General features: G+C 43.9%; 1 protein-coding gene across 3 annotated transcripts in view; it reads left to right on the forward strand.

The window, feature by feature from the left end:
* Nucleotides 1–11,191: 11,191 nt before the first annotated feature.
* The window catches only part of ZDHHC9 (zDHHC palmitoyltransferase 9), a 33,552-nt gene continuing 29,364 nt past the window's right edge, over nt 11,192–15,379 (forward strand). The window contains exons 1-3 of one of the 3 annotated variants that reach the window (XM_073799125.1): nt 11,192–11,380; nt 11,722–11,789; nt 12,983–13,284. In XM_073799125.1, coding sequence (XP_073655226.1) covers nt 13,118–13,284 — 167 coding nt within the window. In that variant the 5' untranslated portion in view covers nt 11,192–11,380; nt 11,722–11,789; nt 12,983–13,117. The remainder of the gene's footprint in view (nt 11,381–11,721; nt 11,790–12,982; nt 13,285–15,379) is intronic. The other 2 variants (XM_073799127.1, XM_073799126.1) reach the window with 2 other exon arrangements.

The raw sequence follows: 15,379 nt of genomic DNA on the forward strand, positions 1-15,379 counted from the left end.
GTAGTTAGATAGCCCGGTTTAGCTGATTCAGCTTAGCCAGCTTCCTTCCGCATTTAGAAGAGAAGTTAAGAAGCACATTCTTTTTGTTTTAACATATTCATATCACCTTTTGAAAATTAGTCTTCAGCTTACCTTCTATGCAAATGAATTCAGAGATTAGAAGCAAGATGTGATGAGAGGTGCCAGTAGGGTGAGGTTCCTTAATGGGAATTAAAGTCAATTTCGTGGAGTTTCCAGGGAAAGATACATCAGACTAGTGACCGTTTACCTTGGATGGCCAGAGACCTGGTAGACATTCTCAAGTTCATATAAAAAAGGAGTATATCTTCATAAGAGAGGCTCAGTTTGGACAAGGGACATTTCTATGTTGTTTTGTTTGTTTTTAACTTGCGACATTCGGTTTTACAGTCACTGGGTAACGTGGAAATTTTCAGGAAATGAAGGTCTCAATAAAGCATTCTCTCATGCCAAGGGATTTGGTCTCTATCATCATTACATCCAAATTAAAACAAGGCAGAGACTATTTATTCCTGGATAGAATGGTCTTCTTTTGTCACCTATAACACAGAGTGCTAAAAGCTCCTGGTCAATCAATTATATATCATATTAAAATGTAATTAAAATTTTGTCCCTGCGTTTTCTCAGACCTCTAAATGTCCTTAAAATTAGTGCTTTAGTGAGGTAGATGGACATTATAGTTTACTATAGACAATTTTCTTCTGTCTATTTCAGCACAATTCAAAGAAAATCACATCAACAAGGAACATATCTTCACAAACATTAATTTCTCTTTAGTTTTTTCTCGGTGTGGGATTCAGTCTAACAGATTGTCTGAATATATATTTAATACTTTAGTTCTGAATATAAGAAATGGGATAATTTTGTATCCATTTGTAGCTGGGTAGAGGTTTGGCTTGAGATCCAAATACTGTAGTTTTGTACAGTACATTGATATAGAAATTAATTAAAATTTCTGTATAGCTAATATATGCACATGGAGCAAAATTCCAAAGCTATAAAAGAGTGTACACTGAAAATTAGCTTTCTCTCCCACCCTTATATCCAAGTTCTCCAGTTTCCACCTCTGAAGGCAAGCACTACTACCAGTCTCTTGTGTTTCCTTCTACAGATCTTCCACAGTGCGTTGATGGTGGAACTAGATCTTTCCCTTCCCTTGTTGGCACTCAGTACCTGGCAGCATGAAAATGCTGCTCTTTGAGGTGAAAACTAATGCTATAAGCAGTAGCAAGGAACAGTGACTGCCCTTGCTCGTTCTCACATCCCTCCTTGGAAACCATATACCCAAAGCAGATCACAAGACATTTGTCTAAACCACTTCTAACTGGACATAACACTAACACAGATTCATTTATCAGGAATACACAGCAACAGAAACACCTAACAGATCCATACATTAAATATTTACTTAGTTGTGTATGTGAAAAAGTAGATTCTTTTTCTAGTTGTTGAGCAGGAAGGGGTTCTGTTTTTACGCAGTATGGACTCAGTGAGCAATTGTTCACTCTTTTCCAAGGAGTTGGAGAAGGTTTCATCAGAAAGGTGTTGTGTAAATAACAGAAGGGAGAAACCTTGGCCTCGAAGGTGCGGAAGAGGCATTCCAGCATGCGTTGTGGTCTGGGGGAAATCTTCAATTTGGAGTTTGGGATAAAAGAAAGAAGGGAGTGTCGAATGTTGATTTGTGAAGAGCCAAGGGGATGAATTGGACTGGCAGGAAGAGGCAGTGCAGTGAAAGTGAGGTAATATGGGATGAATGGCCATTTGCGTTTGTGTGTAGTGAAGTTTTGTATAAGGATCTATAGACAGAGGTCAGTCAGTCCCTCTATGCCTTCCATGTTCCTAGTACTTCCATCAGTCCAGAATTTTTCTCTAACAGAGGCACCAAAGAATGGATTGTAGGATAGTATGGTACTTCTCCTCCATGATGTTCTTCTCAGAGGTTAATTCTATTTACTCAACAGCCATAACTTTCCTTAGTAACTTGTTATGGAGCTATCATCCACACATTTATGTAAAACAGTTTCTCAGTCTGACCACTCTTGACATTCTGGGTCGAATAATTCTTTTGTGAGGCACTGTCTTGTGCATTGTAAGGTATTTAGCAACGTCCCAGGCCTCGGCCCACTTGATGTCAGTAGCACTCCACCCCCAGTTGTGACAACCAAAAAACGTCCAGACGTTGCCAATGTCCTCTGGTGCAAAATCGTCCCCAGGTGAACTTACGTAGTTTTTTGTTGTTGTTCTGTAAAACCCCCTTTTAAAAATGAACACTTATAAATGTTTATCAAAGTGATACATTCATGTGATTAAAAATGAAATAGTGCCAAAGGGCTTCCTTACAATAAAAAGCAACTATCTCCTGCCCCACTCCTCCCCACCTGTGGTCCCATTCCCTGAGGGTTACCACTTTTAACTATTTCTGGTTTGGGTTTTTCTAATGTTCCTGTAGTATCTATCAACCTGTTTATCCATTCACTCAAACCACATATTTATTGAGCACTGTGTTAGTTTGCTAGGGCTGGCATAACAAAATACCACAGGTTGGGAGGCTTAAACAGCAGAAATTTATTCTCTCACAGTTGTGGAGCCTGGAGGTCCAGGATCAAGGTTCCAGAAAGCTTGGTTTCCTCTGAGGGCCATTTGGGAAGGATCCGTTCCAGGCCTCTCTCCTTGGCTTAAAAATGGCCACCCTCTTGCTGCGTCTTCGCGTGATTGTTCCTCTGTGCATGTGCACCCCTGGTGTCTCTTCCTCTTCTTATAAGGATACCAGTCATCCTGGATTATGACCCCTTCCCAACGGCCTCATTTTAATTTAATCACGTCTTTAAAGACCTTATTTCCAAATACCGTTACATTCTGAAGTACTGGAGGTTGAGACTTCAACATATAAATTTTGGGAGCATGCAATTCAGCCCATAACAAGCACCTACTGTGTGCTAGTCACTGTTCTCAGCACTGGGGATAGAGCAGTGAACAAAACACAAAAATCCGTGCTCTTATTGAGTTTACATCCCGGTAGGGGAGAGCAACAATAAGTAAGATAAATAATTAAAATATATAGTATGTTAAAAGACAGTAAGTGCTATGGAGAAAAAGCAGAAGAAGGAGATAGGGAGTTCTTGGGGGCGGGGGCCTGCAATTTCAAATAGTGTAGCCAAGGAAAATCTCTCTGAGAAGGGGAGATTCTGAGTAAGGACCTGAAGGAGGTGATAGAGCAATCCATGCAAATACCTGGGGGAAAGAGAATTCTAGGCAGACAGAACAGCTGGTGCAAAATGGTCCTGTGATAGAACATGTCCAGTTTGCTCAAGGAACAGCAAGGAGGCCACTGGGGCTGACGCAGAGTGAGCAAGGGGGAGTAGCAGGAGATGCAGGGCTTGGGAGATGCTGAGGCAGATGACTGGCTGAGGTCTAGTAAGCCATTGTAATGACTTTGGCTTTTGTTCCGAATGAGATGGTGAATTAGAAACATCTTGTTTTTCCTTCCTGTGTTTCTCCTTTACTCTCACACAACTGCCATACTCACAGCACTTCTGACGCCAGTTGTGTATGTGGGTTTCCCTAAAACAGACAATACTCGGTGCCACCAGCTGGGAGTCCTACACTTTAACTCAATTCTGATACTTTCTACCTGGAGAGAGCATCAGATTGCACAGGTTAAGGGCTCAGTCCCACAAGACTACTGCCTCCCCCGCAACTTCAGATGCCAATGGTGAGTTCAGGTTGCCACCTCTACTTCCGACTGATGGGCTGTAAATCTGAGGTTCCCATGACCCCCTCCTCGGGTTCAATTAATTTGCTGGAGCAGCTCACAGAACTCAGGGAAACACTTACTTATGTTTACCAGTTTATTATAAAAGGATACAGATGAACAGCCAGATGAAGAGATACATAGGACGAGGTCTGGGAGGGTCCTGAGCACAGGAGCTTCTGCCCCCTTGGAGTTGGGGTGCATCACCCTCCCAGTATATGGATGTGTTCACCAACCTGGAAGCTCTGAACCCAGACTTTTGGGAGCTTTATGGAGGCCTCATCACGTAGGCATGATTGATTATTAACTCCATTTCCAGCCCTTCTCCTTTCTCAAGAGAATGGGGGGTGGGACCGAAAGCTCCAAGCTACTAATCATGGTTCTGTCTTTCTGGTGACCAGCCTTCATCCAGGAGCCAGCCAGGAGCCCACCCAGCACTGCCTCATTAGAACAAAAGACACTCCTATCACCCAGGAAATGACAAGGGTTTTAGGAGCTCTTTGCCAGGAACTGGGGGGCAGAGACCAATAAAAATTTTTTCTATAATTTCACAGATGGGAAGCCATTGGGTGGCAAGGTCTGAGTTAACTTTTAAAAGAATCTCTCTAGTTGCTGTGTTTATAATAGATCAAAAGGGGGCAAGCGTGGAAGCAGAGAGACCAGTGAGGGGAGTGTTGTAATAATCCATTTTCTCTAAATGATACGTCCTTCCTTGGTTGACCAGGTCTAGACATCGTCCATCTAGTGACTTCCTGCTCTAATAAATGGAGATTTAGCTCACTTACACTGCAGCAACCACTTCTCTCTTCCTCCTAATACATCACTCCTTTTAGTTCCTCTATTTAATTCCCTTCCCAACAGACAACCATTTTAATGTGTATCCTTTTGTTTGCATGTCTTTTTTGGTTATCTTCGTGCCTTTATATAAGACACATAAATCTCTATTTCTTGTTCCATCATCTATAGATCGAATCTCTTGAGTCTATACTTTCTAAAATTAGAATATTAGTGCCTCTACACATCCTTCCACCCCCCCTAACTTCATCTACCTTTCAATTTCTGTACCCTATGTTGCTTCATTGTTTGTTAACATTTACTTTATACTTTGTAATCATAATTAAGTTTCCGGTGATTGTCTCTAGGTTGGATTCCAAAGGTTAAAAACCAAAAAAGATAGTGTTTGTCTTATTACAGTTGTAGAGTTTTCAGTGTAAAGCCAAGAAATGGGCCTTGATTACATTTTCATGTTACAACTTCCATCAATTATTCTATATCACTCCATGTTCTAGTTGTCTTCATTATTGGAAAGTGGTATTTTTGAACAGTTTTGTATTTTCCTTGAATTTTTTTTTAGCCTAGAACAAAACTTTATTTAAAATTTGACTTCCTATGTAGGTCCTTCCTTAACAATTATGATTCGTGATAAGTAGAATTTAATGAGTAAAATTATGGTTTTTAACATGTCAGACTTCAGATTTTTCAAATGCTGAGTAGAACTTCCCAAATAAATAGAAGCTGTTTGTTTTCAGTCCCATCGAAAACTACCTTAATGATGAATTGTGTATGAATGTCTTTTTTGAGCTAAAAATGGAAAATAAACTACCTCCAAATCATTAGGTAAAACTATAGAAGAAAAATGTTGTTGATTTGGGGTAGGAAAGGCCTTCTTAAATAAAAATTGCAAATATAAAGTAAGAAATTGCAAATATAAAAAAAATTTAGCAAACTTGACTAAAACAAAATTTAAAAATTTTACACAAGATATCTTAAAGATAAGTGATAAAATAGAAAAAAATGCAATATGTGTCAAAGAACTGATTCAAAATTTACAGCAAACTCCAATAAGTCAGCAAAAATGACACCAAAAGGTAAAAAAAATTTTAAATGAGAAACAGATATATATAAGAAATTTTTAAAACAGGAAATAAAAATGGTCAAAAGACACATGAAAAGATGCTCTACCTCACCAATACCTGGAGCAATTAAAATGAGATACAATTTCTTAACCATCAGACTAACAAACAGCAAGTGTAGCTGCAGGGAGGAAATGCCTCTTGTATCAGTTGCTGGCAGGTGAATATTCAGCAGGCTTTGTATTTTCCTTGAGTTTTTGATTGCCTTTTTTTTTTTTTTTTTTTGCTGTGGGTCGATTAAACATATGCTGTCTTTACCATATCTCTGCTATTTCCCAGCTTTCTCATTTTGTCTAGTGCTCAGAATAAATTCTATTTGTCTAGAAGCCCACTTCCTGTGTTAATTCTATCCAATTCTTTGCATTTTCACATTTGATCCATGGACTTCTTGTACAGATTTTGTTTTTCTTGATGTTTCTTCATTGCCTCTTTTTGGATTATTTCTTGCATTCTGTGCCTTTATTGTATCCTCAGTTTTCCTAGCTCTTAAGCATACCATCTCTTTTGCCAACTTCCCTTTTTCCTGGATGACTCTTTTTATGTTCTGTACAGTGTTTTTCTGGGCTGGTTGTTTCCAGAATCAGCCTTAGTTTTTGTGTGTTCAGTCAATACCGTTTCCTCCAATTTCTGTCTTCCAGACATTTGTGAAATATACTGTCATCTAATGCCCCTCTTCTCTTCTTTGTTATGAGCTTATGCCTTTTTAATCCCTTTACTATAATTCTAATGATGTCTTAGGAGAGAGTGGATATAAATGCATGTGGTCATTCTGCCATATTGAAAGAGAGGTATACAGCCTTATAATAATTTTTTAAATCTTTCTAAGTCCTAAAATTAATAATACTCCTTACAACTAATTCAGACATGAAAGAAGTGTATAAAGTAAAACTTAAAAGTTTGTTCATCACTCTCACTCCTCAGAGGTAACCACTGTTCAGTAAATATCCTTCCAGACTTTTAAAATAAAATATATGTACATAAAATCATACACTTACACACACAAAATGGTTTTTAAATTTTATAAAGTTTGGATTTTATAAAAGTTTAGTTACTTGGTTTTTAAACTTAGTATATATTGGGCATACTTACATGTCAGCAGATAGATACTTAATTTTTTAATGTAAAATCTTTATTGAAATATATATACATACATACAGGAAGGTGATAGTCTACCCTTTCCTGTGTATACAGTTAAAGAACTTTTTGTTTGCTAACTTTTGCAATGACAAACAATGTTATAGTGAACATCTTTGTACATATGTTTTTGAACATATGTGCTAGTGTTTCTCAATAGAAGTAGGATTGTTGGGTCAACGGTTATATAATGTAAAAATATTAAGAGATACTACTGAATAGCCTTACTGAAAGATTTTTCCAATTTCCTCTTCTATCAACAGTATTTGAGAGGGTACACCCTTCTGAGGCAAGCTCTCCTTAAAAGGTTGGAGACTCTGCTGTGCGTGGTTGAGAATTGGACTCAATTGCCCTGTTTCATGTTTATCTTTAATGACTTCACATGAGCTGGTCTTTTTTTGCTTAGAATATTTGAAGTTCCTTAGAGCCTGGGATCATGTTATTTACTTCTTTGGTATTTCCCATAGTGCCTAGTACAGGCTGGGCAAACTGTGGGTGCTTGACACATACTTAACTGACCGATAAACCAGCTTATAGTTTTGGGCTACACAATCCCTTGAGGTCAGCTCCTGGAATGAGAAGGCTGGGCAGAGTGGGAGGCTAGGGCTGTGCTGGGTCAGTATCAGATGCTCTCACTTAGACATTGAGTTTAGACCATAATCTAGGAACCTAAGCTGTGAGGACCTAGCACAATCCCTGGCTCGGAGGAGGTCCTTAATAAATGGTCTCTCTTGATGTTATTATGACTCCTGTTTAGTGAGAGGGTAGTCTTAGGACTAGTGTTGAGGGGTCTGACACAGCATCTAAAATCATTCCTGGTGGAGTCAGAAATCCACAATCTAGAGATGAAATAAAATTCAGAACCAGCGAGAGCAGACAGGCATCAGAGGCAGAAGCAGAGGCTGGGTTTGAGCAATTTAGTTGCATTGTGATAGCACCTTCCCTGTCACCCCAGGCAGTTTTTATTGGACTTCTTGTATGTTTGGCTTTCACACGGTGGCGTCTTTAAGGTGCTTCTCAGTCTCTGACAGGAGCCAACAATCCCAGCACAGTGATGTGAACACAGAAGTTGTGTAATGAAAGAGATGCCGTTGATCTCTCACCTGTTGAAACAAATAATGTGGAGGCCGTATTGAGGATTCACTTGAGGTGATGGTGCTACGTAACAGCCATTCTACTAGACCAAGATTACAGCCCAAGCTTTTCCCAAGCAGCAGTAGGGTTCCCCGGGGATTGAGAAACTAAGTGGCCAGTCAGATAAGGATTAATTTCAGTGACGGATTTAGAGGGTCTGTAAACATGCGGCACATGGATGACAAGGGTTCGACAGAGTGAAGAATGGGTCTCCTTCTTCTTACCTTTCTCCCCCAAGTCAGCAGTGCAGGTCAAGGAGGGAGGTGGGAAACGACAGTTACCACAGACGTCATTAGAACATACAACATTGATTGTGTTTCTCCTATATGCCAGACATTTAGCACACACACATTACCTTCAATCCCCTTTATCACTCTATGAAGTGGGCATTAGCTGTATTTTACAGATGAGGAAATTGGCTCAGAAAGGAGAAATTACTTGCTGTAGTTTACATAAACTACTAAGTAGCAGAGCCAGGATTTGAACCTGGGTCCTTCTGGCTGTAAAGCTTTGGAGCTTTCGACTATGCACACCATCCTGTCTCTTCTGCGTCAGTGATAGCAGCCCAGGCCTCAGGAAAACAGCTGTTGCTTAAGAACACTAGTTGGTCATGTGTGGACAGGGTGTCCGTGGTTCTCTCCTTTGTTCATCAATTCATTCTACAAATATATGTTTATTTATAGCCAGAAAGTAAAGAGAGGAGAGCAGGCCAGGTAGGTGAGGTGGGAAGGGACACTTGTGTGGGTAGGAGAGCAAGGGGGCATGGAAGGGTTGAGGCTAAAGTAAACAGAGAGGAAGAAAAGGGCCAACAAGAGTTGACCGCAGGATGCGGACTAAGTTTTGGGGTCTGTTCTTGGATACAGTACTGAAGGGGTCTCTGGGTGTTTACAGAAGAGATGTCTGAAGCAACACTAACAGGCAAGCTGCAACCCAGTGGCGGCACTCAGGATCTGAGGTTGTTCAGACAGCACTTTACACCTACACACCATGAACACACACTCACACAGGAACCATCAATATGGAGACAGGTGCTTTTAAACAAGCACACCAGAATATATGTGACCACACAGTGGAAACCTGGACCTTTATTCCATGCTGTTTCGAGCGCTCACCATGTGACTGTAACTCCCCTTCAAAGAGGCCAAAACCGATTTGGACGCATGAAGTCTAGAGATTTGTGGAAGAGCAAACAGAAAAAAGAAAGAGAAAAGAAAAGAAAAGAAAAAAACGATCTTAGTTTATAGTCACAGTGTAGTTGGGTGTGTGTATTAAGACTTTCGGGATTATATAAAACGATGTAATGACATAGAAGGAATCGGTATGGAATGTTTGTCCATATACATTTTCCTTATTTTTCTTTTAGAGGTGAGTACAAATAATAATAGATTGTAATAAAGCAAACCTGACCTACACAGCCACTTAATCCCAGAGGGAATGTGACCCAGAGGAGGGAGGGGCAGAGCTCAGGAATGCGTTGCCGTGACACATTGATTCCAGGACGCCCCGGGCTTCATCTGCACCTGAGATATGGACAAAGTATGTTTGGATGCTGTGGAGGTTTCTTTTTGTCCGCTCCCCAGTTAGGAGGATGGCAGCTGGGGTGACTGTGCCACTCCCAAGGGCACCTGGTGTACACAGGCTTGGGAATCCAGGGGCCTGATGGGGCTGAGGGACGTTCCTCTCCCTTCCATACCAAGTGTGTGCAATACCAGCAGCCTCCAGGATTTAAAGGGGAGAACTGGAGGCAATGATACTGATCATAAGGTTCATAAAGACTAAACCGATGATTATAATCAGCATGAGTGCTGGGGAACAATAGAACCTTTATAAAGACATACTTTCCCCTACATATTAATTATAACACATCTCTCTCATAAGAGAATTACCTAGTGATTTTTTAATCCTTTAAAATTTTTGATTGAAGGGTGCCATGAAAGTGTCAAATGTAACTATCATTAGGTAGCATTTTGCTTCATATCATGTGGGACCCAAATCCTGTAAAAGGAGAAATAGTTCTTGACCATGCACGTGGTCCTTCAACTAACACAAAAAACTGCTTTGGGAAGAGCGTTGGCAGTCTCTTTTGTATTCATTGCAAATACCTTCACCCTAGAGAAACTTTATTCAAGCTCAGGAAAATAGCTGACAATCTGGGCACTCTCCCTAACCGCGTGACAGGTAAGGAAAGGCCACCTTTAGCCCTCTCTCTTATTTCCCTTTATATTTGGAAGCCAAGAGCCATCCTAGTGGAAACAGACCTAGTGTCTTTTAAAGTCTACTGTATAATATTGATACTCTGGTTCTCAACTGTTTTCCCCACTCCAATCTTACTCTAAAGGATGCCACTTGCTCAGATCAGTAGCAGTGGCTCATCATGGTAATAACTGCCCTGCTGAGGAAGGCGACAGAAGGAAAGAATCAATGTGGTTGGTGGGTGGAAATTCTGCCTTGGATTCCCGCTCCCCGCTCTCCCCGCCCCGCCCGCCGCCTCATTTTCACAAGCTCTTCAAATCTAATACGAATTTACAAGCATTTTGGAGCAATCTTTACTTCATTATCTACCTGAAAGAATTTACGTCCTGTAAGTAGAGTTTCTCTAAACTCATCACTGTCAATTTTTTTGTTTACGATACTGCAAAATTATTCTATTCTTGGGGACAGTTATTCCTTTCAAGTTCCTTTTTACGTTTGTTTGTTTTGTTCTGAAAGCCTTAGAGCTGCAGGCCAGGGTGACTGGGACAGAGGTGGGGTCCCTACCTAGTGAATAGGACTTGGGAGGCAGAGGACTTGTTTTTACGCCGGTAAAGAGTAAAATCCCGAGTCGCAGTTGATTTCATGCAAGCAGGGCTGGAGAGGCCCAGGGAGGACCTAGTTTGGGGTGAGCACCGGGATCTGTGAGCCAGTGTTGCTTCAGCGTCTCACAGTACGTGTGGGGGGAGGCAGGTCCCCTGTCCCTCCTGGTCCCATTGGCACTACCCTTCACCCCAGTCTCTTTGGAACTATATTAATAGAAGGCGACACTTCACATTGGCGCTCAGACCCCAAAGGGAGTCTGGCAATGGCTTGGCAGGTGGGCAAGAAGCCGGGAGATGGGTGGGAGAGTGGGGCGGAGGCATCGTCGAGCGGCGTTTGGCTCAGCCAATGGTAGTTCGGGGCAGGGGTGGCAGAGGCGGAGGCACAGAGGAGGATCAGCCAATGGAGGGCGAGCAACTACTGGAACGACCTGGTGACGTGAGGAGCGTTCCATTCGCCCAGTGGTGGGCGGCTGCCACAGCTGGTTTAGGGCCCCGACCATTGGGGCCCCTTGTCAGGAGGAGGCAGCCTCCGGGCTGGGGAGAAGCCGCTGCCACCTCGGGCGGCCGACGCGGTCCCCTGGGACAGTGCACTTCCTGGCCTCGGTTCCCGGCCGAGTTCTGTCTCCGGGGTTCAGGTAACAAGGGGTGGGGGTGGGGGTCTCCGGGGTTCGGCCGCGTGGTCTACCGCTCCCGCGGCTGCTCCGGGACGCGCGGACCCTGGCTCTCCCCTTCTCGGCTAGGCAACTTCCGAGCCCCTGGCCGGGGGTGACTACACGTGGCGGGGCGTGTGTGAGTGTGTACGAGCGTGCGGAGGTGGCGCACGTCCCAACCTGCCCGGGGCGGTGGTCGGCGGCGTGGCCGAGGCAGGGCGGGCCTCCCGAGGCCGCGCCCGCCGCCCGCCTGGGACTCCGGCCTCGGCCCCGTGCCGTTGGGCCGGTCGCTGGTTCTTGACGGATTTTGATCTTTGTTCTCCCAGGCCCGGCTCCCCTTCCTGGTCTCTCTTCTCTCGCTGGGCCGGTTTATCAGGAGAAGATTGTTTTCCAGGTTAGTTTTACACAAAGGAAGTGTTCTCTGTACCTCTGGTGCCCCCTCCCCTTTCCCAAGCCTTCCACCTTCTCCTTTTCCTGCTCAGTTCCTCGTCTCTCTTGGGACCCTTACCCTCTCCAGCCCAGGAATGATTTCGAGTTGGTTGTTTCTCATCAGTCAGTTGGGCTGCAGGCTTCCGCCTCATTCTTGCCAGCGCGGGGCATGTGGTATCAGTAAATAGAGGCCACAGCACCCGACCTGAGAGGAGGAGAAGGGTGGCAGTGGCAGAGAAAGGCTGGGCCTGGGGATTCAGGATGCTAAGTGGAGATGGTACTTCTGAAATGTCCCAGAAAGCACCTTTATGACTTTTCTTGACTGCTGCCGTCCCCCCCCCCCCGCCCCTCCTCCCCCCAGCCATATCAGAACCTCTCCTGCTTAAGTCAGCCTTTCACCTACAGGTCTGTGATGTGGTTTCATTAAGATTCCCACCAATGTTAGGCTAGACCAGCAAGGTTGGTTCATTTCCCGGACTCAGGAAGTTAGGAGGGTTTGATTAGGGGAAATCTGTTTTGAGTAAATACAACCTGGGTTTGTGTACAGAGTGTCCACAACCTCCTAGCTCTGCCAGAGGATGACTTGTTCCCTGGTGTGATTCACATTTGAGTGGCTAATTGAAGAAAGAAGGCGAAGAACTGGAGGAGGGGTGGGAATGGCTCCTTAAGGGCAGAAACTCTACTATTATTTTTAGAGTCCTCTTTGTGATGATTATAGAAAAATATGGTATAGTGGAAAGTTCCCTGGACTGAAAGTCAGCAGACCTGTTTTCTTGGCTTCGCTTCATGGCTTTGTGACCCTGGAGAAGTTATCTCCCCTCTTCGGTCTTCACTTTACTCATTTCCAAAACAAAGTAATTGGGCCTATCAACTACAAAATCCCTTCTAGTTCCAAGGTTCTATGATAATCACATCATCAGTATTATATTGGAAGTAAAGGGGTATATTTAAGAAGATATGCTAGCCCCCTTCTCTTTTTGAGAACCTTTAACCTTTTCTTCTTTTAGGGGACAAAAACAGATTGGAAATAAACTCTCCCATTTCCTCACCCCCATCCCTTCAAGCAGTGCTCATCTTTCTGCCTCTGGGAAAGGAAGATTGAACTGCATTTTCTTGTTCCTGTCTCATTTGTGTGTGTGTGTGTGTGCTTTTTCTTAGGGCTAGAAATTGGACTTCTGATGATGTTTGACCCAGCGGCAGCAATAGCAGGCAACGTGATTTCAAAGCTGGGCTCAGCTTTTGTTTCTTCCCTCTTGTAATCACAAAACCCATTTTGGACCAGGAATTCCAATCATGTCTGTGATGGTGGTGAGAAAGAAGGTGACACGGAAATGGGAGAAACTCCCAGGCAGGAACACCTTCTGTTGTGATGGCCGCGTGATGATGGCCCGGCAAAAGGGCATCTTCTATTTGACCCTCTTCCTCATCCTGGGGACGTGTACACTCTTCTTCGCCTTCGAGTGAGTTTCCATTGAGTACAGTTGCCTGATTATGGTTACCTTGGGTCCAGGGGAAGAACCTTCTTTCTGGGGAGTTTGTGGCTAGTCCTTGGATGGCTGTCATTGTCCTCTTGGGCAATGTCTATAGATCATGCCAACTGAATTCATTGCTTTGAGCTTATAGCAGAGTATGTGCCTCCTAGAAACACCAAGACCCTTGATACCAATTTTATAGCACTGATTTGGGGCCACCCTTGGAACACTTGGGAAATAAAAGAGTTTGTCTTTATTACTCACCTCCCCTTTTCAGTGGTCTCCTTAGGTGCTTAGTGACAGACTGCCTCTTCCCTACCCCTCCCGAGCCTAGGGGCACGCCCCGTGGTCATAACTCCACCCCATAATACTCACTTATTCTGTTATTCTGGGTCCTATTTCCTTAGGGCTCCGCTCTCAGTTAGCTGTTAAATTGAAAAGCCAACTGAATTGGGAACCTGCAGATTGGTTCCAGCCTCAGCTGTGCCACAATCTAGCTGTGTGTGTGGCACATATGTGCTTATTAAATGTGAGTTGCTCTTTCTTTCACTCAGAATCGCTCAACATAAACAACTCTCTATTCTGTGTGTGCCTGATACCAGCCTTGGAGTTATTTTTTCTGTGATGTAATAGCTAGTACTAGAGCCACTGTTTGAAGTCCGTGTAGGTCACTGCTCAAGGGAAGTGGCCAGTTGGATTCTAGGGTACTGTGGCATGACTCCTGGGTATGCTGAGAATGCTGTACACTCTAGGGCTGGGAGTAATGCTGATCGGTTTGGGATTACAGTATTATGAGGAAGGCCTTGAGGAGCCAAGAGGTGTGTTTGTGGACTGTGAACCACACCTAATAGGAGCCTGCTACAGTTCCTGTGCCCCGTGACCTGGAAATGGAGCTCCCATGAGGGGGTGTGGCCATGGGACGGAGGACAGGGCTTCTTGGCCAGACTTCGTGGGTAATTAAAATGAGCTCTGGTCTCTTGGGGCTCATTTTTGTCTTTCTTCTATAAGGGCTTCAGGCTTACCCAGTGCATCAAGAGTGATTTTTTTTTGGGCTGCTTTACCGGACTTTTTTTTTTTTTTTTTTTTTTGCGGTACGCGGGCCTCTCACTGCTGTGGCCTCTCCCGTTGCGGAGCACAGGCTCCAGACGCGCAGGCTCAGTGGCCATGGCTCACGGGCCCAGCTGCTCCGCGGCACGTGGATCTTCCCGGACCAGGGCACGAACCCGTGTCCCCTGCGTCGGCAGGCGGACTCTCAACCACTGCGCCACCAGGGAAGCCCTTTACCGGACTTTTTGATGTTTGCAGCTGGCTTGAGTAACAGCAGAGGAAGGAGGGGGACGTAGTTTATAACAGGGCTAGGAAAGTAAGGTCAGAGGACCTCTTTGTCAAAGGCACTTCTGTTGCTGCTATTGCTGCTGACTTTGTAAAGTATTTGGCAAAGTCAGACAGTTTGATGTTGGCTTCTTAGCTGCTTTCCAGTCTGAGTTTCATGGCTGAGTGTGTGTGTGTGTGTGTGTGTGTGTACTTGTGTGTGTGTGTACCTATGTGTGGTACAAGTGAGTGTGTGCAGGTGGGCAGGCATATGCATAACATTAAAAAAAATGTTTCCCCACTCGTCACCCTTCTCCAAGTTTTCTTTGTTTTATTCCTGCCTTGCTTCTTTTTGGAAGTGCAGAGATGAACTCTGCTTTCTATCATTCTCACTCCTTCCTCTGCTGAATCACTAGCTCTTTTGCCACCCTCCCTGCCCCGCCCAGGGTTAAAGTTTTGTGGTTGGAACCATTCAAAACAGAGATGAGATTTGTTCCTAGACCCTGAGTGAGCTGGTAATTCTGGGCCCAGGAAACCTCTGGTTTGACTGGCCAAGGGAACTTGAAATTTGGAGCTACTGGCATTTGACCCTTTTTGTATCTGGGAGCCAGACAGAGTCTGATACGGATCTGTTCCACTTCGGCCCTGAAGGCCTCTGAAGAAAACTGCCTGTGGGATGAAGCTTGTAATTAGCCAAGTTACTGTTTGACAGAGGCAGGTTGGGTTTTCTACCAAGATGACTTTTTCCCCCAAGTTATTTCTTGCGCTTTGC

Source organism: Tursiops truncatus, chromosome X, assembly GCF_011762595.2.
Source record: "Tursiops truncatus isolate mTurTru1 chromosome X, mTurTru1.mat.Y, whole genome shotgun sequence".
NCBI classification, from domain to species: Eukaryota; Metazoa; Chordata; class Mammalia; order Artiodactyla; family Delphinidae; genus Tursiops; species Tursiops truncatus.